The 23,796-nt window shown below is 45.5% G+C and overlaps 1 protein-coding gene across 1 annotated transcript in view; it reads left to right on the top strand.

Annotated features, from left to right (window-relative positions):
• The window catches only part of slc35f1 (solute carrier family 35 member F1), a 531,713-nt gene that overhangs the window by 171,838 nt on the left and 336,079 nt on the right, over positions 1-23,796 (top strand). Inside the window, exon 2 of the mRNA XM_072499393.1 lies at positions 2,507-2,682. Within this exon, the coding sequence (XP_072355494.1) occupies positions 2,507-2,682 (176 nt within the window). The remainder of the gene's footprint in view (positions 1-2,506; positions 2,683-23,796) is intronic.

The following is a 23,796-nucleotide window of genomic DNA, read 5'->3' as shown; positions in this document are numbered from 1 at the left end:
AAGGATCTGTACATTGAGAGGAATGACCAGTTAATTTGCATTTGATAGTGTTTGTAGAGAGGGGAATGTCGACCAGGGTACCAAAGAACATGCTCTTTGGTTAATCCATTTGAAGGCATTGGAGCATGGTTTTGACTTCTCATCTGAAGGATTGTTTTTGTTTCTGTAAACAAGCATTTGTTGCACATTTCAAATTTGTTTTGCTGAAAGTATTCCATATTGTTCATCCCAAGGTTTTCATTCATTAAATCTAAAGTCATTTGGAACCTGAAAAAAAACATGAATTTACTTGTGATGGATGAGATGCAGTTTTATTCAGCAAATGCAGGAAAATTAGAGACCAAATGATATCAATGTTCTTTGCGATCTTGTGGAAGTGTCTCAATAATAAAAAAAATGTGCCTTACGATTAATTTTCAAGCTATTCTAAATGATAATAATAATCTTTATTCGTGTCACAAGTCGGCTTACATTAACACTGCATTGAAGTTACTGTCGCCACACTCCGGCGCCTGTTGGGGTACACTGAGGGAGAATTCAGAATGCCTAATTCACATTGGACATTGAACAAAATTCCCTAGTGAGTGTGTCTAGCTGCGTGTTTCCCAGCGCTTGCTGCGGCTGTACAATGCCATTCGCGTTAAATAAGGAGCCTCAGACGGGAATACACGCTGAGGCCACACACAGCCCCATTTTCCACGCATGACCCACCCAATCCCCACCACATTATGGGAGGGTCACTGCACCCCCCCCCCACATACGCAGGGCACCGCCAGCCTGATTGTGCGCACGCAAAAAGTGCCAGCTTGGCATCTTGGCAGTGCCAACCTGGCAGTGCCCCTTCCAGCTGGCAGTGCCACCCTTGCACCATGGCAGAGTTTGGCTGGCACCCGGGTTGCACTGCCCGGCTGGCACTGCCAGGGTTCCAGGCTGGCATAGCCAGGTTGCCCGGATTAGCACCAGCCGTGCCAGGATACCTGCCTGCCCTGGGGGCCTCTGATACCCTGGGAGACCCCCCCCCACATGTGCCATTCTGTCTGTCCCCATTTGTGGGGACCAGTGCTGAACGGCGTTCGCCCGAGGTCTCCGAGGCAAAGGGGATAGATCAGTGTTTTTCAAATTTTATTTCCGCGGACCAATTTTTACTGATCGGCCAACCTTCGCGACCCACGCTGGCCAACCTTCGTGGCCCACGCTGGCCGTCATTCGCGAACCACCATTTTCTCTTACCTTTAATGTGAGAGGTGGGCCTGTTTGGTCCTCATGATCTCACTCCAATCAGATTCACAGGAGGACAGGGCTATGCACATATCGGTTGCAGGATTCAACTGGTTCCTTGGTGCCGTCTTCACCTTTGTGAGGACGGAAGATCCAACCTCGATTTCAAAACCTAACCCTAACCCTAACCCTAACCTCTCTCAAAATCTCAAACTTCTCCTTTGAAAAAAAATCAAGAGATTTGACCTCAAGCTCACCATGCGTCTTCAAATGCCTTTGAAGTTTTGAGTGTTTTAAACTTTCATTTTCCAGCACGTCCCTGCATGTAACACACATGGGCCTTGCATCCTGATTTGCATTGGCACAATTAATAAATCCATACCTTAAAAAAATCGTTTTTACACTGCTTTGTGCCTGATTTCAGCTTCTTCTTAATGGGCTGTTCACTAGAGGTCCTGGAGCTCACACCAGCATTGCTTTGTCCTCTTGTGGATTCTCCTGAGCCACTCTCTCCAGCAGGTTTAGCGTGAGATCCTGGCCTGTTTGTGTCTCTGGCCCTCTCTTCCTTATAACAAAACTATCTATTTAAAATTTTACTCGTTTGCTGCTGGAGGAATCGCAATGGTGCCCAAATATTCAGAAATCCGATACACGCTCAGCCCCAAGCATTTTGGATAAGGGATTTTCAACTTGTATTGCAAATATTACGTTGGTATGATAAGTTCTTTCTAGAATACAATTCAAGGTTGAGCTTGAGGTTTAGCTGGACAGCTGGTTCGTGATGCAGAACAAGGCCAGCAGCGTGGGTTCAATCCCCGTACCGGCTGAGGTTATTCAACCTTGCCCCTCGTCTGAGGTATGGTGATCTTCAGGTTAAACCACCACCAGTCAGCTCTCCCTCTCAAAGGGGAAAGCAGCCTATAGTCATCTGGGTCTGTGACGACTTTACTTATATTCAGAAACATAGTGTGATTAGTCATTTGCCAGAAAACATAAGCTTTTTTCAAATTGCACTCCAAATCTACCCATGGGGCTTGGACTGTGAAAACAGCCATTCTGATGGATTCCCTTTCAGACAGGCAGGCTGATGATTTTGAATGTGGCAAAATAAAATAAGTTATTGAACATTAAGATGTTACAGTAGGTTGTAAATCTTTTCAGTTTTATCTCCACCTTAATTGTAAAAGTGGCTCTCTCAGGACCCTTTCGGTTTTGCCAGTCAGTCAGCAAAATAATTTATCTTTGGTCATTGACTTTGTCCTAATACGCAGATCACTTGTTCCTTCAGAGAGCTGCTGCTGTCGCTGGCACTGGGCCAGGTGCTGTCATTGTTGATCTGTGGTATAGGCCTCACTAGCAAGTACTTGGTGGAGGACTTCCATGCCAACACGCCAGTGTTTCAGAGCTTTCTCAACTACATCCTCCTGTTCCTGGTTTACACAACCACGTTGGCAGTACGGCAAGGTAGGCAACACTTAACTTCACAAGCCCTTTCTCTTTGAAGTGTAAAGGATGAAAAGAAAAATTAATCATCCAACATGTCATTACAATTTGTTTCATATTTTTGGATTAAGTTTAAAAAGTTGATGGTGTCACTCCTCAACCTGGCTATCAACTGGAAATAATTATGAGATTGTGGTGTTATCCTCTTTTTGTTCACCAGTAATAATTAAATAATTGTTCTCATTGTCCTCTGTTTATTGACAAAACTCTGATCAATACTATTTATGGCAGGCATAATGGATGGAGGGGAGGGGGAGATAATTTGATGGATTTTAATTTATGAAAACGCTACAACTATTCAGTACTTGCTTGACCACACTCAACATCAACAACAATGTTGTAACCCCCTGCCCCTTTGCCATAATACTCTGGTAATCAGCTGCTACTCTGTATCACTGCTGGTCAGCACTAACCCTTTACTTGTAATCTGGAGGTCAAATATTTGCTTGCCACGAAAGTTTGCTTTTTTTCCGGACTAGTATAGTGAGCAAGAGACTCAGACAGGGATTGTACAAGTTGAACAGGAGCAGAGAGAGGGAGAGAGTAATTGAAAAGTATGATAAAAAGTTATTGATTAAACTGTTTGAGAATAAAGTAAACTAAATAAGCAATGTTCTTTTCATAACGGGTTGGCCCCCAGGCTTGACAGTGCTTTTAAAGGCTGCATAAATTTCCATTTCAATCTAGCTCTTTAAATTCTTTTTACATGGGTCTACCCCAAAAGGGACAATGGTAGCGCCACACAACACAACCCTCAAAGGTGAAGATATGACTTATTTTCCAAAAGGACTATACAGTGGTCACTCATGCCAGTACTTTCATGGACAGATGCATCTGCGATGGGTAGACAGTTGAGGAGGGGGCCAATTAGGTTTTCCCCCTTGTTGGTTCTTTCACCACCTGTTGCAGGCCCAGTCTGACAGATGAGTGCTTCAGGGCTTGGCCAACTTGGTTAGTTGTGCTAACAAGCCATTTTTGTGGTTGCTGGTGTGGCAAAACTGAAATGAAACTACATTGTGCTTCAAAATGATATGAGCAAATTTCCATGCATGCCCAAAGTTTCCAAAGATTAATCCAAAATTATTGAATTTTCTGAAGCAGATCTATCCCGGCCCCACTCACCTACTACACATGCTCGTTAAACCTCCAATCACAATCTTCCTATCCCCTCAATGGTCCACCAATCATAGCCACCCATACTCTGTGCTCGCTGATCCACCAAGCAAAGCTTCCTTTCCCCCTCCATGCTCGCTTGTCCACCAATTCAATCTCCCATCCATCCTCGCTAATCAACCAATTACAATCTCTCCTCCCACTCCATGCGGCTGATCCACCAGTCAATGCCTTCCCTTTCACTCTGTACATGCTGATCCACCAATCACAGCTTGCTCTTTCTCCATTCTACACCCGCCTTAAGGTACTCACTGATCCTTCTGTCACAGCCTCCTGTTTTCCTCCGTTCACTTCACCTTATGTGCTCGCTGAACATAACTTTCCCATTCCTCATCCCCTCCTCCATGTGCTCACTGATCTTCCAATCACAGCTCCCCTCTTTCTCACTCTCTGCTGCCGCTGTTACCTAACAGCTCCATGTTTTCAACCAATCAAACATTTCCCAGGTGATGTCGTGGTGATGGGTGTGTTGAGGTCTTGCGAAAGTTGCAGGAGCATGCAAATTTAGTGAGTGGCACTGAGGGAACACGGCCTAGCAAAACTGTGAGAGGCTGAGACTGGAGCAAGAGCAGGCCGCCTGCCGATAACAACTGCTCATGAGTTTAAAAACTTTTAATGGTTGTGTAAGAGTGGGACTGACGTGAAACAAGTGGTAATATCATTTTACTGTATTCATTTTCAAAGGTTGGTGGCAGTGGGGGGTGCGGGTGGGGTGGGGGGGGGGGCACTGTTCAGAAGGTTTGGGTGCCTAATGCTCTTACACTGGCCCTGATATAAGGAAAAATGTCTCCCGACTATATACCACTGCGTTGCCACATCTGGTGGGTCTGTCCTGTCCATAGGACAGGACATATCGCCAGAAATATTGATGGAGGTATCTGGGACATTGACTTTAAGGCCTGATTCCATATATCAGATTTATCTGTGAGACAGTTCTCCCAATTGTGGTACAAGTCTCTAGATGTTCGTGAGCAGGACTTTGCAGAAGTATCTGTGCAGGATGTGCCTTTGTTGTTTTCAGTACTTAGGTTGATTCTGGGTGGTCAGTTTCATTTTTGGAGTGAATTTAATATCCATAAGATGCTGTGGTGGGATTTGAGCAATCGTCCTGGTTCACCAGCCCAGTATAATTCCACTGTGCTACCATTCACCCTGATCGGGTTGTAGTTTAGTCAGTTGGCTGGACACCTGGCTCGTGATGCAGAGCGAGGCCAACAGCGTGGGTTCAATTCCCGTATTGGCTCAGGTAATTCATGAAGACCCCGCCTTCTCAACCTTGCCCTTTGCCTGTTACGTGGTGATCCTCGGGTTAAACCACCACCAGTCAGCTCTCCCCCTCAAAGGGGAAAGCAGTCTATGGTCACCTGTTACTAAGGCAACATTACCTTACCTACAGTTGAGTGTTCAAGTGTTTTCTACAGGCCTCTCAACAGCCAGCAGGAGATAGAGGAGCAGATATGGAGACAGATTTTGGAAATGTGTAAAAGCGAAAAGGTGGATGATTTTAACTTTGCCTATATTGACTGGGACTCACTTAGTGCTAGGGGCTTGGATGGGTAAGGAGCATCCAGGAGGGCTTCATGAAATAATACGTAGATAGTTCATCTAGGGAAGGGACCGTACTGGACTTGGGGAATGAGCCCAGCCAGGTCGAAGTTTCAGTAGGGGAGCATTTCGGGAATAGTGACCACAATTCAGTAAGTTTTAAGATACTGTTGGATAAGGACAAGCGTAGGCCTTGGGTGAAGTTGCTAAATTATGGGAAGGCTAATTATAACAATATTAGGCGGGAACTGAAGAATCTAGATTGGGGATGGATGTTTGAGAATAAATCAACATCTGTCATGTGGGAGGCTTTCAACATCTGTCATGTGGGGGGTGGCACGATAGCACAGTGGTTAGTACTGCTGCTTCACAGCTTCAGGGTCCCAGGTTCAATTCCTGCTTGGTCACAGTCTGTGTGGAGTCTTCACGTTCTCCCTGTGATTCCGGGGGTTTCCTCCGGGTGCTCTGGTTTCCTCCCACTTGTCTTGAAAGACGTGCTGTTAGCTAATTTGGACATTCTGAATTCTCCCTCAGTGTACCAAACAGGTGCCTAAATGTGGCGACTAGGGGCTTTTCACAGTAACTTCATTGCAGTGTTAATGTAAGCCTACTTGTGACAACCTGGGTGCCAGCCAAGCTCTGCCGTGGTGCCTGGGTGGCACTGACAACTGGAAGGGGCAGTGACAGGTTGGCACTGCCAAGGTGCCAAGCTGGCACTTTTTGCGTGCGCACAATCAGGCTGGTGGTGCCTTGCATATGTGCGGGGGGGGGGGGGGGGGGGGGTGCAGGGACCGTCCCATAATATGGTGGGGATTAGGTGGGTCATGCGCGCATCGGGGTCTGGTGAGCAGAGCAACTCAATGTGGAAAATGGGGCTGTGTGTGGCCTCAGCGTGTATTCCCCTCTGAGGCTCCTTATTTAACGCGAATGGCATTGTACAGCCGCAGCAAGCGCTGGGAAACACGCAGCTAGACACACTCATTAGAGAATTTTGTTCAATGTTCAATGTGAATTGGAAAATTATTGGAGAGGATTCTTTGAGACAGGATTTACTCCCATTTGGAAGCAAGTGGACGTATTAGTGATGGACAGCATGGTTTTGTGAAGTGGAAGTTGTGTTTCACTAATTTGATCAGGTTTTTCGAGGAAATTATGAAGATGATTGATGATGGAAGGGCAGTGGATTTTGTCGACATGAATTTCAGTAAGGACTTTGATAAGGTACCTCATGGCAGACTGGTACAGAATGTGAAGTCACACGGAATCAGAGATGAGCTGGCAAGATGGATACAGAACTGGCTCAGTCATAGAAAACAGAGAGTAGCACAGAAGGGTGCTTTTCTGATTGGAGGGCTGTGACTAGTGGTGTTTCGCAGGGATCAGTGCTGGGACCTTTGCTGTTTATAGTATATATACATGATTTGGAGGAAAATATAACTGGTCTGATTAGTAATTTTGTGTTACTAACTACATCTCAGACTGAGATTGATAGATTTATGAGTCCCAACAGAATCATGGGATAGGGCCGGAAAGTGGAACATAGAATATATAGTGCAGAAGGAGGCCATTCGGCCCATCGAGTCTGCACCGACCCACTTAAGCCCTCACTTCCACCCTATCCCCGTAACCCAATAACCCCTCCTAACCTTTTTGGTCACTAAGGGCAACTTATCATGCCCAATCCACCTAACCTGCACGTCTTTGGACTGTGGGAGGAAACCGGAACACCCGGAGGAAATTCACGCAGACACGGGAGAATGTGCAGACTCCGCACCGACAGTGACCCAGCAGGGAATCAAACCTGGGACCCTGGCGCTGTGAAGCCACAGTGCTAGCCACTTGTGCTACCGTGTTGAAATAAAAGATATCATTGGATGGTGGACTAGGCTGAAAGGGCTGTATGGTCTAATTCTGCTCCTATTTCTTATGCTTTTAACGTTTCATGTCCCAGTGGAACTATTGGAATTGTAACTGAGGGAGCAGTTAGGTACAGGAAGTGCAAAGAACATTGCTACTTATTTATCAATTATTTTATTTGAAATTCATCCAATCAAAAACCATTCGCAAGATTACTAATGAGTAGCATTTATTTCCAGGATTGGTAAAAGTTATATTATTCAATTGGCTTGCTGTATTGAATTAGTCTGAAGTAGATACTCTGCCTTAAATACTATGGAAAGATAAGGGGGAAAAGTTCTTGCAAAGAAATTAATTTTGTGTTTCTTTCAAATTATTACAACATTTAATTCTCATAATAACTTTGTTATTTTAACCATACTGTCGTAAATTAATTTAGCCAATAAAATATGAAAAAGAAATGGCAGGGCAATTACCTGGACACAAAACAAGTAGGTTAAACAGTACAAATGTTTTCAATAATGGAAAAAGTGTTGCTCATGAGCAATCCCTGGACTGTTTCGTGACTGTTAATGTGAAATAAAATAATTAATAAGTAAGGGTCAATCTTCTTACTTTGCAATTGGAGCGGGAATCCTCTCTGAAAGAGAGCAGGCAGCAAAGATTCCAGAATGTGCAGCGCACTATTTTCTAGTACAGTTTGAAAATAGAGTGCAGCATGTGTGAGAATTTCTAATATGCACACTCAGCAGGAGGTTTCTCTACCAGGAGCACCAAATCAGTAAATTACCCCTGCGGAACAATCAATTGAGGAACATTTTCACACAGCTTCACAGAAAATATTCAAATCAAATTTGCATTCTCATTAGGCGTTGACAGGAAATACTCCAAGTAACGTATTATTATTGCCCAATAATTTCTGTAGGCATTCATTAAATATAAATACAGCGATATTTACCTTTACACCAAAATCATGTTTTGTTGGTTCTATTAGCTTCCACTGACCTGATTTTCCCTCCTGAGTCGAATCATTTCCTGGCTCCACAAACCCAACACTGGAGAGAGTGCCCCGGAAGGTGTGATTTTGGTCTGGAGTGGCGTGGTTCTCTGGGAACTGGGCTGGCCCTTCTCAGAATGAGTGCAGAGGCTGTGGGGTGCAGACATTCATGGGGTGGAAGGCCTTCCTCTGAGCTTCGCCGAATGTCCAAGATTTTTAAAAAAGCACTAAAACAAAAAGCAGTCATTCAGACCTCATCTCTCACATCCCCATGCCTCATCTATGCCAACCCATGTCACCTCATTCCCTATCCCCATCCCAAATGGCCCCTCAAATATTCCATGCCAACATATGCATCTATTTCTCTCCCCCCCCCCCAGGGCCATTCATAACCTGCAAGCCAATATGTGCTCCTCTAAATCCTCATTGGCCCTTTAAAGCCCCAATGTCAACTTAACACCAACTTGTGCCAATCCATGCCCCCCCCCTCCCCGTAGATCACTCTTTCCTCTTAAAACCTACTGTTATGGCATGGCGGATGGTAAGTGCCGAGCTACCCATATCCCAAAGTAGAACTTGAAACAGCTGCTAGCGTGGTTTTGCAATTAGTATGTTATGAGGTTTTCTGAAACCAGGAAGTAAGTTCTCAGACAAACTTTGATGATTTTATATTAAAGTTAAACACTTATTAAAATAAAGAGAAAGAAAAAAAAGACTAAGAACACCTGGACGCAGTTAACGGTGCTTTTTAAACATTCCCAAACAGATCATGCTTAAATACCTCTGAGCTAAACTCCACTATTGATGGCCACAGTCCTTATAGATTTTCTAATTTATAAAATTCCAGTTACTTTACCACACACTGCCCTGCTGTTCTATGGTTCTCTGAGGGTGACAGAAAACTGGTTTTCATGGATGTGACCTTGTCCACACCCTGTCTTCTTTGAGATCTTATCAGCCGCCACACACAGTCTACAATGTTTTCTTAATCTGTTTTTCCTCTTTGATCTTACCCTTTATTTTTTCACACAATCCTTTAGAAGATTCCTTTTCCTAGAATTGATCAAACCCCCGTTTCTTTTTACTTCATAGTTACTATATTTTCAAAGTAAACTTACGCTATCTTTACCTTATCTATTTATAATCTTCCAATTCTTATTTAAATTCTCCTGGTTTCCTCTGTATATTACCATATCAAACCACTGGCCTTCACACCTTATCATTGATGTTTGACCTTTGCAGTTTTTCTGTCTGTAATCCAATTAAACCACTCGCACCCCCACAAGCTTGTTTTCCAGTATATGAGAATATAACACTAATATTACAAAGGAAAAATCTTAAAACTCTTGTTTTCCTGACACCTACCATGTCAACTCACCCGTTATTTACCAAGGACAGGCCTCATAATCAATGCTGAGATTAAATAAAATAATGTTCTAAGTTTATATTGCAGACATGAGGCGGGAGTACCGATCAACCCGTGTGTTTTTCGGCAACGGAGGCAGCCCGCTTGCGGGATTTTCTGGTCCTGCCATTGTCAACGGTATTTCTTGTTGCCTGCATCCCTCGTCGCCGGGAAACATGTGCAACGTCGGTGGGACTGGAATATCCCGCTGGCGTGAACAGCCAGTAAATTCTGCCCTTTGTTTTTAAAAAACACTCCCATTCATAACAAAATCCATTCACTATATGTACATAACTACATCCTTATAAGCAACAAACATTTCATTCATGTGCTTAACCCCATATAATAACAAATATTTCATTCAAGTATTTAATCACTTATAAAAACACACATTGGAATTCGTAGTTCCACTTCAGTCTATAACCACTTAGAGCTGCCATTGAAATTGCGCCGTGAAAGGCATCTGATGTGATAATGGAAGATTGTGAAATTAGTCATGAAGCACTAATGCTGTTATGGCAACCTTCAGGCTTTTGTCAACAGATAAGAGTGAAATAGCAAGCATTAAAAAAAATTCTCCAGATACTTTTGTTTCAAAACAAAAGCGTAGGAATGTTAAACAGCTTGTTACGATATCCTGGGATAGTGCGCCATCAATTCTAGCCCTAGATGCCCTAGAGTCACAACACCCGTGAATTAACCAGTAATTTGTATAAAAATACCTAAAGTCTTTGGCCCTTGCCTGCCCAATAATTACAGTCACCAGGCTTGTAAGTCTAAATACAATTACTGTTCACTTATAACTAGACTAAATATGAAAAATACAGTAAACATAGCTGCTTAATGTTGAGCTAATACCTGACTTCCCTTTAACTACCCCACCCTCTGCCCACATACAAAACAGAAAAACACAGTAGAGAAGAAAGTGTGAAAAATAGTGTGAAAAGGATTAAAGTCAAAAAATAAGAGTCCTTGCTTCAAATGATGAGTTCTTCAGTGCACTCTCTTCACAGTACGAGTGTGGTTTAAAGCCTCTGGCCGACAACCCACGATGATTTTCCTTGTAGTTAGCAACATTTTACTCACAACCTTTTCAGGAGAGCTCCAGACTAGCCTATTCTGGAGAGACAATGATCGTATACTGGTCTCCACTTGCACCAGCTGTTCCTGAAGAGAGAAAGTTATCAGATTCTGGATTCTGCTTGCACAATTATTTCTCCAGAGAGAGGTGGTTATCACAGCGGCCTTTTGGTGAGAATTAACTGGATATTCCTGGAATGAGTTGGTTAGATTCCTCCATCCAACCTGCAGAACTAAAAGTGAAACTAAACACAAACTTTGTGACTCTCAGAAACATTCCAGAGAAATAATATCCAATCAACGCCTGTTGCCGGGCAGAGCACATCGTTTTGGGCCAATTCATTGGCCACCAGCTGAATCAATTAAAGCGAATCATCTCTGATGCCTTCCGGTTTCTTCCTGCTTGAATTGAAGTAAAATTTCACATTAACTTTGAACATGATAATTAATTCAGAAACTAAAGTCTTAAGTCTGAACAGGAGAAAACATGTAGGTATGGTTTATTAGGAAAACGATTTGGTGGTAGACAGGCAATGGCTAGTATTTAAGAAGTACTACATGGTCTAAAACAAATCTACATTCCTCTAAGACATGAATGTCCAATGGGAAATGTGAGTCAACCATGGCTAGCAAAAGAAGTTAAAGATTACATTAGATCAAAGGAGGTGACGTATGAGGATGAGAGGAAAAGTGGTAGGCCTGAGGAACAGGAACAATTTAGAACTTAGTAAAGAATGACAAAGAAATTGAAAGGGAAAAAAGTATATGAATGTAAGCTAGCAAGAAACATAAAGGTGGACTTTGAAAGCATCTTTAGGTATGTGAAAAGTTAAAGATATCTAGAAAAAACATGGCCCCATTATTGGCGGAGACAGGAGAATTTATAATGGAGAACAGGGAAATGGCTGAGGAACAAAACAATTACTTTGTGTCTATTTTCACTGAAGAAGACACACAAAATTTCCCAGAAATATTAGGCAACCATGGGACTTGTGAAACTGAGGCTCTGAAAAGAAATTAATATTAGTGAAGAGGTAATACTTGAAAAATGAATTGGATTGAAGGTTGGTAAATCCCCTGAACCTGATGAGCTACATCCCAGAGTGCTAGAGAGATAAAAGATGCATTGGCAGTTATCTTTCAAAATTCTATACATTCTGGAAAGTAGCAAAATTAACCCTATTATTTAAGAAAGGAGGGGAAGGACGAATTAAGAAGTATAGACCTGTTGCTTTGATGTCAGTAGTCGGGAAAATGGAAGAATCTATTACAAAGGATATAGGGCGTGATTTACCCGAATGGGAACAGAGTTCCGTGGCACGATTAGCCTGGTGTTTCCTGGCATGCCGTGCCGAGAAACACCACACTATTGAATGCCCATTCGGGTAGATGTGGGCCTCAGAGCTGAGGCCACAGTTAGTCCCGTTTTCTGCACTGAGGGACAGATCGGGATGCCATTTTTAAGTGGCATCCCAATCTCTCGACCCCCCCCCCCCCCCACTACCCCAGTACGACTCCTGAAGCCCCCTCCCCCACAAAAGCCCAACTCACCTATAAGGGGATTCTCAACTCCCCCTGCACCTTTCTGCCCCCGAACAGGGCACTCCCATGCCCGATCCTTGTTGCACAAAAAATGCCAGCTTGGCCACCTGGGAAGTGCTGGCCTGCAGTGCCAAGGTGCTTGGGTGGCACCAGCAGTGCCACCCTGCAGAGAAGGCAAGCACCTGGCGGGTCTCCGATCCCCTGGGAGACCCCTATGAGTGTTGTTCCGTCTGTTCCCCGTTTGTGAAGATCAGCACTGAACGGCGTTTCCCCAAGGTCTCCAAGGCGAGGGTGTTAGATCCTATGCCTTTGTTAGGTTAGATCTTGGGAATGTAGATTTGCCAGAAGGTGATCCTGCTCCCAATGGGCGGGATTCATATTGCAAAGTCTTGCCAGATCGCGTTAGATCTTGCGAGGTGTGGAGAGCCGGGAGAGCGATCTCTCTGCATCTATCTTGTCTTGCTGCGTTGTTTTTCGGGTGCAATGCGGCTGGTAGATCCCGCCCATAATAACTGTACTAACTGCACTCTTAGAAAGTAATGGTAAAATTAGGCAGGATAAGCATGGATTTATAAAAGGGCAAGTTTGACAAACCTGTCACAGATTTTTGAGGATGCTACTTGTAGCATTGAAGAGAACCAGTGTATGTGGTGTATTTGGATTTTCAGAAGGTCCCACAGAGGAGGATGGTAAAAAAAAATTAGAGAACATGGGATTGGGGATTACATGCTAAAATGGATTGAGAATTAGTTAACAAACAGAAGGCAGAGAGTAGGATTAAACAGGTCAATTTCAGGATGCAAGTCTTTGACTGATTAACCTAGCAAGGATCAATGCAAGGGCCACATCTGTTCACAATCTAAACAAATCATTTAGATGTGGGGACCAATTGTAATAGTTCCAAGTATGCTGATGAACCAAACTCGGTGGGAATGTAAGTTGTGAGGAGGATGCAAGGAGGCTTCAAGTTGGACAGGTTATGTGAATGGGCAAGAACATGGCAAATGGAATATAATGTAAATAAGTGTGAAGTTATCTACTATGGTAGAAAAAGCAGAAAGAGAATGTTTCTTAAACGCTGAGAAATTAAGAAATGTTGGTGTTCAAAGGGACTTGGGTATCCTTGTTCATGAGTCACAGAAAGTTAGCATATAGATGCAACAATCAATAAGGAAGGCAAATGGTATGTTGGCCGTCATTGCAAGAGGATTTCAGTACAGGTGTAAAGATGTCTTGCAAGTGTATAGTGACTTTGTAAAGGTTATTCATGAAGGCCTGCCTTCTCAATCTTGTCCCTCGCCTGAGGTGTGGTGATAGTCGAGTTAAATCACCACCAGTCAGCTTTCCCCCTCAAAGGGGAAAACAGCGTGTGGTCATCTGGGACTATGGTGACTTTACCTTACCTAGAGGCTTGGGGAGACCAGTGTAAAGTAATGCGTTTGGATTTAAAAACGCATCAGCTCCATTTCAATGATCCATACATCGGGTGATAGCTGGGGTGCCCAACTGCGTGGTCCATTTGGACGGCATGGTAGTTTACATATCAGACAATTGGAGGAGTTATTTAAACTCCAAATTTAATGATCAATTTGGCCAAAAGCAAGTTTGCCAAAGCAAACGTTGGACACGTTGTGGAACAGAGATAAGTGGTACCCAGAATAGCCATGGCAAGCGCGTTACTAGATTTCCCCATTCCCAAAATGAAACAGGAGATTGAGTTTCTTAGGTATGTGCAGGTCCTTATAGAACATTTGTAACTAACTTTAGTAACATAGTGGTACTTTTGTCTAATATATTGCAGAAACAAGCAAAAGTGATATTGGCCACAGAATTTTACATTTTCATTGCAATCCTGTGGGAAATGAGAAAAGGCAAGAGGGCAGATGTGGCACAGACTTCTGGCTATGCCGTCAAAAATGGCACACTGTTGAGAAAATCCCCCCCCCCCCCACACACACACACACCTGCACCCGCCCTATCTAGGGGCTGGTTTAGCACAGTGGTTAAACAGCTGGCTTGTAATGCAGAACAAGGCCTGCAGAGCGAGTTTAATTCCCGTACTGGCCTTCCCGAACAGGCGCCGGAATGTGGCGACTAGGGGCTTTTCACAGTAACTTCATTGAAGCCTACTTGTGACAATAAGTGATTATTATTATTATCTCTACAGAAATGGATCAATGAAGTTCAGCAAAAATTCTGAGGAAACCAATTTTGTGCTTCTCCAGGCCTTGAAATATGTATCCAGTTAGTTTCTTTAGTCTAAGGTGATAGTGACCACTAGTCTGCCCAGACTTCCAAAAGTATTTTATGATTATGATTTTGATGTGTTCATGATTTTGATTCATACCTTTTGCAGAATAAATGCGGGCATGGTTGGTGAATGTCATATGTAAACATTATGGGCAGTGTAAGGTGAGGCACCATGTGGAGTTTACTAGTCAGCTGTCATGTAAATAGCAGTCCGCTGAGAACACCAAGCTTAATGCAAGTTTCAGAAGAACAAAGCACTTGGTTGCATGGATGATAACATCTTAGGAGTCTTTTGAATTAATGCAGCAAGGTTGTTCAGTGTTAAATAAAGGTACATGGGACCTCTGCTTCCACAAAATAGAGGCATTTACTGCTATCAGCTTTTGGCATGCCCCACAAGACCAAAGCACATACAAATAAGTTAGTACAAATAAAGTTTTGAGAAGAAGCACTAGCAGTATAGAGCTTAGTATTACAGTCCAGAAAGTCAGGTGATGAGGATAAAACCAGAGCCAATTTTTACACATTTTTCTAAGCACTTATTTATACACATTACGAGCACGTACCTCCTCAGCTAGCATCCACAATTTCAGTCTGTGACTATTTATAGGGACACTGGTGAATCCCCAGTTTTTGCACACCATCCACACACAATGAAATATAATTAACATGCTATCAACAATCGGCAATATATCACACACCACAATAAATGGTTTTCTTCTGATCACTTGTGGTGCCCATTTGCAACATTTTCCAATATCCAATAAATCTTTACACATGAAATATACGTTTTCACTCATCATAGTTCACACAAACATTATGTTACATAAAATTCATAGGAATTTGCATCGCAGTAAACATGATATATAAATGTTGACTCAAAGTAAAGCTTTATGCAGCCAGTAAACACCTGAAGATATCAGCACATGCTCATATAGCTGGATTATTAAGATGCATCAACATTTTCTGTTTATATACTGCCTTTAATGTCCCCTGGTGCTTTAGAGGAGCATTATAAACAAAACATGACACTAAACCATGTAACGAAATATTGGGTGAGGTTTTCCAGACCAGGACCAGCAGGTATTGTCGTGGGAAGGGCAGGAAAATTTGAAGAGCCTTTTAAACGACTCTCCAGATTTTCCCATCCCGGGCAGCGTGGTAGCATAGTGGAGGGCAGCATGGTAGCATAGTGGTTAGCACAATTGCTTCACAGCTCCAGGGTCCCAGGTTCGATTCCCGGCTTGGGTTACTGTCTGTGCGGAGTCTGCACGTTCTCTCCGTGTTTGCGTGGGTTTCTTCTGTGTGCTCCGGTTTCCTCCCACAGTCCAAAGATGTGCAGGTTAGGTGGATTGGCCATGATCCATTGCCCTTAGTGTCCAAAATTGCCCTTAGTGTTGGGTGGGGTTACTGTGTTATGGGGCTAGGGTGGGGGTGTGGGCTTGGGTAGGGTGCTCTTTCCAAGAACCGGTGGAGACTCGATGGGCCGAATGGCCTCTTTCTGCACTGTAAATTCTATGATTCCCTTAGGGGCTGGAAAATCCGCCCAATAGTTATATGCCTCAAAGCTTAGTCAAAGAAACAGGTCTTAAGAAGTGTCTTAAAGGAGGAAAGCAAGGTAGAGAGGCAGTTAAGTGTAGGTAGGCTATTCCAGAGCTTAGGATGTAGATGGGTGAAGGCACGGTCACTAGTGGTGGAGCAATTAAAATCAGGGATGCTCAAAAGGCCAGAAGTAGCTGAGTACAGATCGCTTAGAGAGGCTCTGGCTGTGCAAAGCCGGACTGAAAAAGCAATATGACAATCCCCATTGCAACCAGTGCAAGGCAGAAGTCTCATTTCAGCAGATCAGAGGAAGAAAATACCAATTAATTTGTTACACGAGAAAGAATGCTGGAAAAACTCAACAGATCTGGCAGCATTTATAGAGAAAGTCAAAGGTTAACGTTTCGAGACCGCCTGACTCTGCATCAGGAGTTAAGAAAGGGAGAAATGTGTTACATATTAAACTGTAGCTAGGAGAGATTGCAACAAGTTGGAGCAACCTTAAGAACATGAGACAGGTGGCATGGTGTTGGAGAGTGGGGAATGCCGGGGTGGGGTGAGGGGTGGTGGTAATGATTGCATTGAGATGGATGTGTAGGATATTAAAAATTGGGTTTAGGGTGAGGAGAAAGGTTACAATTTAAAGTTGTTGAACTCAATGTTTGAGTCCTGAGGGCTGTTGATGTGTTGTCAATTAATGTTCTTAATCGTTGGTTAATACTAGTGTTTTTATGTTTTTATTAACACATTCTAATCATTCATGAGCTGCCTCTATCAATACAGTATGTAACACTCTATTTTGGTTATCTATTTAGAGAAAATGACAGAACCAATGACACATGCAGAAAAGCTCCAACGGGGTAACCACTAGCTTATGTCATTCATTTTTAAAGATTCATTCATGGGATGTGGGCATTTCTGGCTGGGTCAGCATTTATTGCCCATCCCTAATTGCCCTTGAACTGAGTTGCTTGCTAGGCCATTTCAGAAGCCAGTTAAGAGTCAACCCCATCGCTGGGGGCCAGGAGTCACATGTAGGCTAGACCAGGTAAGGACAGCAAAGATTTCTTCCCTAAATGACATCAGTGAACTAGATGTTTTTTTATGAAAATCATTTCACAGTCATCATTCGACTTTCGTTTCCAAATTTTTGTCAAATTTATCTGCTGTGGCGGGATTCAAACCCGGGTCCCCAAAGCATTACCATGGATCTCTGGATTACTACAGTCCAGTGGAAATACCACCATGCCACCCCCTCCCCATAAATGGCTTCCATTCTTTAAATGTTGATATCACTGCTCAATGGTTTAGTTTTGAAGAGAGTCCAGAGTATTTGTGCCTCGTTTCTTTATTCTTTATTCTAATAAGGTCCTGATAAAGATGTTCAAAAGTATGTTCGAAAGATTTCAATAACGTGAATCAGGCAAAATTATTTCCACTCATCAGTGAGACCAACAAACAAAGAGAAATTGGGAGAATATTTTTAAAGCAGAAATTTATTGGGTCATGGGCCCAGTGTTTGAAGCAGAATGCTTTTAAAAGAGAAGAGGCTAGTTAATGAAAATAAATTATAGGACCAGTGGATTAGGACGAAATGATAGCTATCTGAAAAGGTCAGCATGTGTGATCAATTGAATGGCCATTTCCTGTATTGTAAATTTCATGACGTTTATAACAAATAAGTATTGTTATAGGATCAAGCTTTTTGTTAACTGTTCATAGTACTCATCCTATGTATATGTTTTAAAAAAAATCTTTTTATTCTCCTCCTTATTCACATTTTCTTCCAGATTTACACCCACCAACAATAAACAATCAGCAGTGACAAATATAATGTCAATCCCCATCTCAACAACAATCCCATCACCCCACCAACTCCCAAACAACTGCTCATATGTTAACATAAACAAATAACAAAAAGGAATCAGGAATCACCGATAGTCACCATTAACACATACAGTCCCCCTCCCCCCAACGCTACTAATGTTCGATGTTATCCAGTTCTTGAAAGGGCATGATGAATAATGCCCATGAATTGTAGAACCCCTCCATCCTTCCCCTCAGTTCAAACTTAACCTTCTCAAGAGTCAAGAATTCCAACAAGTCCCCCCCGCCACGCCAGTGTACAGGGTGGAGAGGTTGATCTCCATCCCAACAGGATCCGCCTTCGGGCGATCAACAAGGCGACAGTTGCAACATCTGCCTCTGTGCCCATTTCCAATCCCGGATGGTCCGACACCCCGAATATGGGGCGGGATTCTCCGAAATGGGGGCAGGGTGTCCGCGCCGTCGTGAACACCGTCGCGTTTCACGACGGTGCAAAACGGGCGCGGGCAATACCGATTCTGGCCCCCACAGGGGGACTTCCTCAACGTGCCGACCCCGACGCAACATGGCACGGGGGTTCAGGGGCCGGCTGCGTAACAAAATAGGGCTGGGGCTGGAGAGGCCGACCCGCCGATCGGTGGGCCCCCATCGTGGGCCAAACCTCATCGGAGTTCCCCCTGGTGAAGGAGCCCACTTCTGCCCCCCCCCCCCCCCCCCCCCCCCCCCCCCACAGGCCGCCCGCCCCAACCCTGCCCGTTGAGTTCCTGCCGGCTGCGAGCAGGTGTGGACGGCGCTGCCGGTACTCTGCCATTTCCGCGCGGGCCGCTCAGTGTTTAAAGGGCGGAGAATCGGCGGCCCGGCCGCGGACAGCGGCCCGCGACCGGCGCCGTGCCAAAAGCGCTTGCGCAAATGGCGCCGATTCTCCGCTCCTTGGAGAGTCGCGTGCCGGCGTCGGGGCGGCATGGCCCGGTTGCGCCGATTCTCCGGCCCAGCGCATTGTGAGGAGAGAATAGCACCCACACTATTCCAATGGGCATGCCTGAAAAGGTACTGAATTAATACTGAAGATGTCAGAAGGTCAGACCATCACCATCCATCCCACACCCACCATTCCACCTGAGGGGCAAACGCTGGAGAAAGTAAAATAAAACATTCAGGTTTTTAAAAAAGGTTTCTCCTTTTCCCCTACATTTTTGTATTGAAGGTAACTGCCTCCATTCTGGCATATAACTGGATATTGATTGGGAGAGAGAGCTCGAATCAATTATTCCTTCAAGATGCGTTGTTGCAACCCTACCATTCACTGCCCAGCTGAAAGTAGGTAATGCAGCATCAAAATGGACCTGGCATTTGCAGTCAGCAGTTAAGTTAAGGGCACTCAGTACTGCTGAAAAATTTACGAGGGCACGATCTAACGGATAGGTTTCTGTGTGGTAGTGAGCGGGAAATGCCAGCCGACCCGGCGAGGCCATCACCGGTATCTAATGTTAATTAGGGCACACAATGATGCCCTACAGGCTACACACTGCAAATGACTGTCCCACCGGCTGATTCGCTGAGACTGTGCCAAGCAGATCCCTCTAATAAGGGGAATCAGCACTTAACCAATCCTGCAGAGCAAACCCCAGACAGCAGGCGGCCATGCCACCACGCAGACCAGCTCCATGGTTCGGGGATGTTGACCTGGCCAGACTGATGGATGTGGTCGAGTCCAGACGGGATACCCTGTTGCCCCGAGGGGCGTGGAGGGTCAGCCACAAGGCAGCCCTTGCCGCCGGGGAGGCAGCGGCTGTCAGTTCGGGGAGTGTCACCAGGAGGATCGCCACCTAGTGATGCAAGAAGCTCAATGACCCCACTGGGCTGCAATGGTAAGTTAGCATCAGCCTCCTGGCACCGGCCCCACCTGCGCATCCCCCGACGACCCTGCAGCTGGCACCACACCCCCAGGACAATGGGAGCTCCGAGGACGCTTACAAAACCGTGCCCCAAATTTTTTTTAAAAAGACAATTAGATACCAGTACACATATTTACAGGCAAGTGTGGCCGTGACCCCCCTTTAGTCAGCATACATATGTTATAGTCCCCAATATGGCCAGATCATGGGTGGGATTCTCCGACCCCCCACCGGGTCGGAGAATCGACGGGGGCTGGCGTGAATCCCGCCCCCGCAGGTTGCTGAATTCTCCGACACCGGAGATTCGGCGGGGGCGAGAATCGCGCCGTGCCGGTTGGCGCCCCCCCCCCCGCGATTCTCCGGCCCGGATGGGCCGAAGTCCCGCTGCTAAAATGCCTGTCCCACCTACCTTACCGGCGGAACAAGGCGGCGCGGGCGGGCTCCGGGGTCCCCCGGGGGTGCCCCCACGGTGGCCTGGCCCGCGATCGGTGCCCACCGATCCGCGGGCGGGCCTGTGCCGTGGGGGCACTCTTTTCCTTCCGCCTTCGCCACGGTCTCCACTGCGCATGCGCGGGAATGCCGTCAGCGGCCGCTAACGCTCCCGCGCATGCGCCGCCTGGAGATGTCATTTCCGCGGCAGCTGGCAGGGCACCAAAGGCCTTTTCCGCCAGCTGGCGGGGCGGAAATCAGTCCGGCGTGGGCCTAGCCCCTTAAGGTTGGGGCTCGGCCCCCCAAGATGGGGAGCATTCCGCACCTTCGGGGCGGTGCGATGCCCGACTGATTTGCGCCGTTTTGGGCGCCAGTCGGCGGACGTCGCGCCGATACCGGAGAATTTTGCCCCATGTATTTACAGTGGCTATTTACAGTTTGGTTTGGGCTTCAACTTGTCCTCGGACGCTGGCTACGAACAGGTCTTGGAACAAGTTGGTGAACGGCTTCCACGTCTTCTGAAACCCTCTTCCGACCCCCGGATGGCAAATTTTATTTTCTCCAGCCTAACAAATGCTGCCAGTTCGGACAGCCAGTCTGCAGCTTCGGGTGGTGCTGCTGATCGCCAGCCAAGCAGGGTTCTCTGGTGGGCAATCAGAGATCCAAAGGCAAGGGTGACGGACCTCTTTTCAATGAAGAGTTCTGGCTGGTCTGAGACCCTGAAGACTGCCACGTTTGGACATGGCTCCACCCTCACTCCCATAACCCTGGATATGGCCTCAAAGAAGGTCGTCCAGTACCTGACAAATCTGGGGCAAGCCCAGAACATTGTGGTGTGGTTGGCCGGGCCTCCCTGGCACCATTCACATTTGTCCTCCACCTCCGGAAAGAACCCACTCATTTTGGTTTTGGTTAGCTACGCTCTGTGCACCATCTTTAGCTGCGTTAGGCTCAGCCCTGCACATATGGAGCTGAAGTTTGCCCTGTGTAGTGCTTCGATCCACAGTCCTCCCCTTACCTCTATGCCAAGTTCCTCCTCCCATTTTTTTCCTGGTCTTGTCCAGAGACGAGCATACTTCCTCCAACAGTAGCCCTATCAGGTTCACACAGTTTCCCTTCCCTAGGTCGCCCGTGTCCACCAGTTCTTCTGCTAATGAGTGTCCCGGGTATCTGGGGTTATGTCGTTGTTTCCTTACGGAGGAAGTTTTTGACCTGAATGTTTCTCAAGTTGTTTCCTCTTGGTAACTGGAACCTGTCCGCGAGTTCCCCCAGGGTCGTTATTGTATCGTCCTTGTACATGTCCTTAACCATCAGAGTCCCCTCGTCCTGTCTCCACCGTTTGGAGGTGGCGTCCATCACTGCGCGGGTAAACCTGTGGTTGTTGCAGATGGGGGGTCATGGTGGACATTTTGGTTAGGCCGAAGTGTTGCCTCATTTGGTACCACACCCGGAGTGGGCTCTTTGAGTATGTACCCGGGGGGGGGACGGTCAAGCGTCTGCAGCAAGGGCTTGGAAGTACCTCCCTATGCTCCCGTTTCCTTCACTCATCCCTGTACTCCTTTCTGCAGTGGCTGCCCAGTGATAGAACTGTAAGTTCGGGAGGGCCAGGCCTCCCACATTTCCTTTGTATGACCTGATTTTGGATCCTCGGGCTCTTCCCTGTCTTGGCTCCTCAAACGTTTGTACACCTCAATTGAGTCTCTCCGAAACCTCCTCTGTTTGCGCCTCATAGCTGTAAATTTTCAAGCCCTCGCAACAGTCTTGTAAATCTTCTCTGCAATCTCTCCAGAGCAATTATGTCCTTTCTGTAACGTGATAACCCGAACTGCACACAAATGATTCCAGCTGAGACCTAACCAGCATTTTATACAGTTCCAGCATTGCATCCCTGCTTTTGTATTCAGCACCTCGCTCAATAAAGGAAAGCATTCCACTTGCTTTATTGACCACCTTATTCACCTATCCTGTCAACTTCAAGGCCCTGTAGACATGCGCTCCAAGATCATTCACTTCCTTTACCCCTCTCAGCATCTTCCTGTTTATTAAGTATTCCCTTGCCTTGTTTGTCCTCCTCAAAACCATTACCTCACAGTTTTCTGGATGGAATTCCACTTGCCGCTTCTCTGCTCACTCAACCAAACCATTGATATCATTCTGGAGTCGACAGCTATCCTCTTCACTATCAACTACATAGACAATTTTTGTGTCACCTGTAAATTTTCCAATCATGCCACCCACATTTATGTCTAAACCATTAATATATGCAACAAACACTGAGCCCTGTGGAACACCACTGGATACTGTTTCCATTCCCAAAAAGGATGTTTCCTCTTGTGGAGAATCTAGAACTAGGGGTCACTGTTTAAAAATATAAGGTCACTCATTTAAGAGAGAGGTGAGGAAATTTTTTTCCTCTGAGGGTTGTGAGTCTTTGGAGTTCTCTTCCTCAAAAGGCATAGATACAAAAAAGATAGCAGGAGGAGGCCTTTTGACCCTTAGGGCCTGCTCCACCATTTATCACGATCATGGCTGATCATCCAACTCAATAGCCTAATCCTGCTTTCTCCCCATAGCCTTTAATCCCATTCTCCCCAAGTGCTATATCTAGCCGCTTCTTGAATATATTCAATGTTTTAGCATCAACTACTTCCTGTGGTAATGAATTTCACAGGCTCACCACTCGTTGGGTGAAAAAATGTCTCATCATCTCTGTCCGAAATGGTTTACCCTGAATCCTCAGGCTGTGACCCCTGGTTCTGGACATACCCATCATTGGGAATATTTTCCCTGCATCTACCCTTTCGAGTCCTGTTAGAATTTTATAAGTCTCTGTGAGATTCCCCTCTCTTTCTTCTGAACTCCAGCGATAACAATCCTAACCTAGTCAATCTCTCCTCATATGACAGTCCTGCCATCCCTGGAATCAGTCTGGTAAACCTTCGCTGCGCTCCCTCGAGAGCAAGAACATCCTTCCTCAGAGAAGGAGACCAAAACTGCACACAATGCTCCAAGTTTGGCCTCACCAAGGCCCTGTACAATTGCAGCAACACATCCCTGCTTCTATACTCGAAACCTCTCGCAATGAAGGCCAACACACCATTAGCTTTCTTTACCGCCTGCTGCACCTGAATGCTTACCTTCAGCGACTTGTGCACAAGGATACCCAGGTCCCGCTGAACACTCCCCTCTCCCAATTTACAACCATTCAGGTAGTAATCTGCCTTCCTGTTTTTGCTTTCAAAGTGAATAACCTCACACTTATCCAAATTATACTCCAGCTGCCATTGATTTGCCCACTCGCCCAACCTGTCCAGATCATGCTGTAGGATCCCTGCATCCTCATCACAGTTCACCATCCCACCTAATTTGGTATCATCTGCAAACTTTGAGATGTTACATTTTATTCCCTCATCCAAATCATTAATCTATATTGTGAATATCTGGGGTCCCAGCACCGATCCCTGTGGCACCCCACTAGTTACTGCCTGCCTGTTTGAAAAGGACCCATTAATTTTACACAGAGGGCAGTGGGT

Source organism: Scyliorhinus torazame, chromosome 4 (assembly GCF_047496885.1).
Source record: "Scyliorhinus torazame isolate Kashiwa2021f chromosome 4, sScyTor2.1, whole genome shotgun sequence".
Lineage (NCBI taxonomy): Eukaryota > Metazoa > Chordata > Chondrichthyes > Carcharhiniformes > Scyliorhinidae > Scyliorhinus > Scyliorhinus torazame.
The sequence above is the reverse complement of the archived record's forward strand: the minus strand, read 5'-3'. Positions and strand labels throughout refer to the sequence as shown.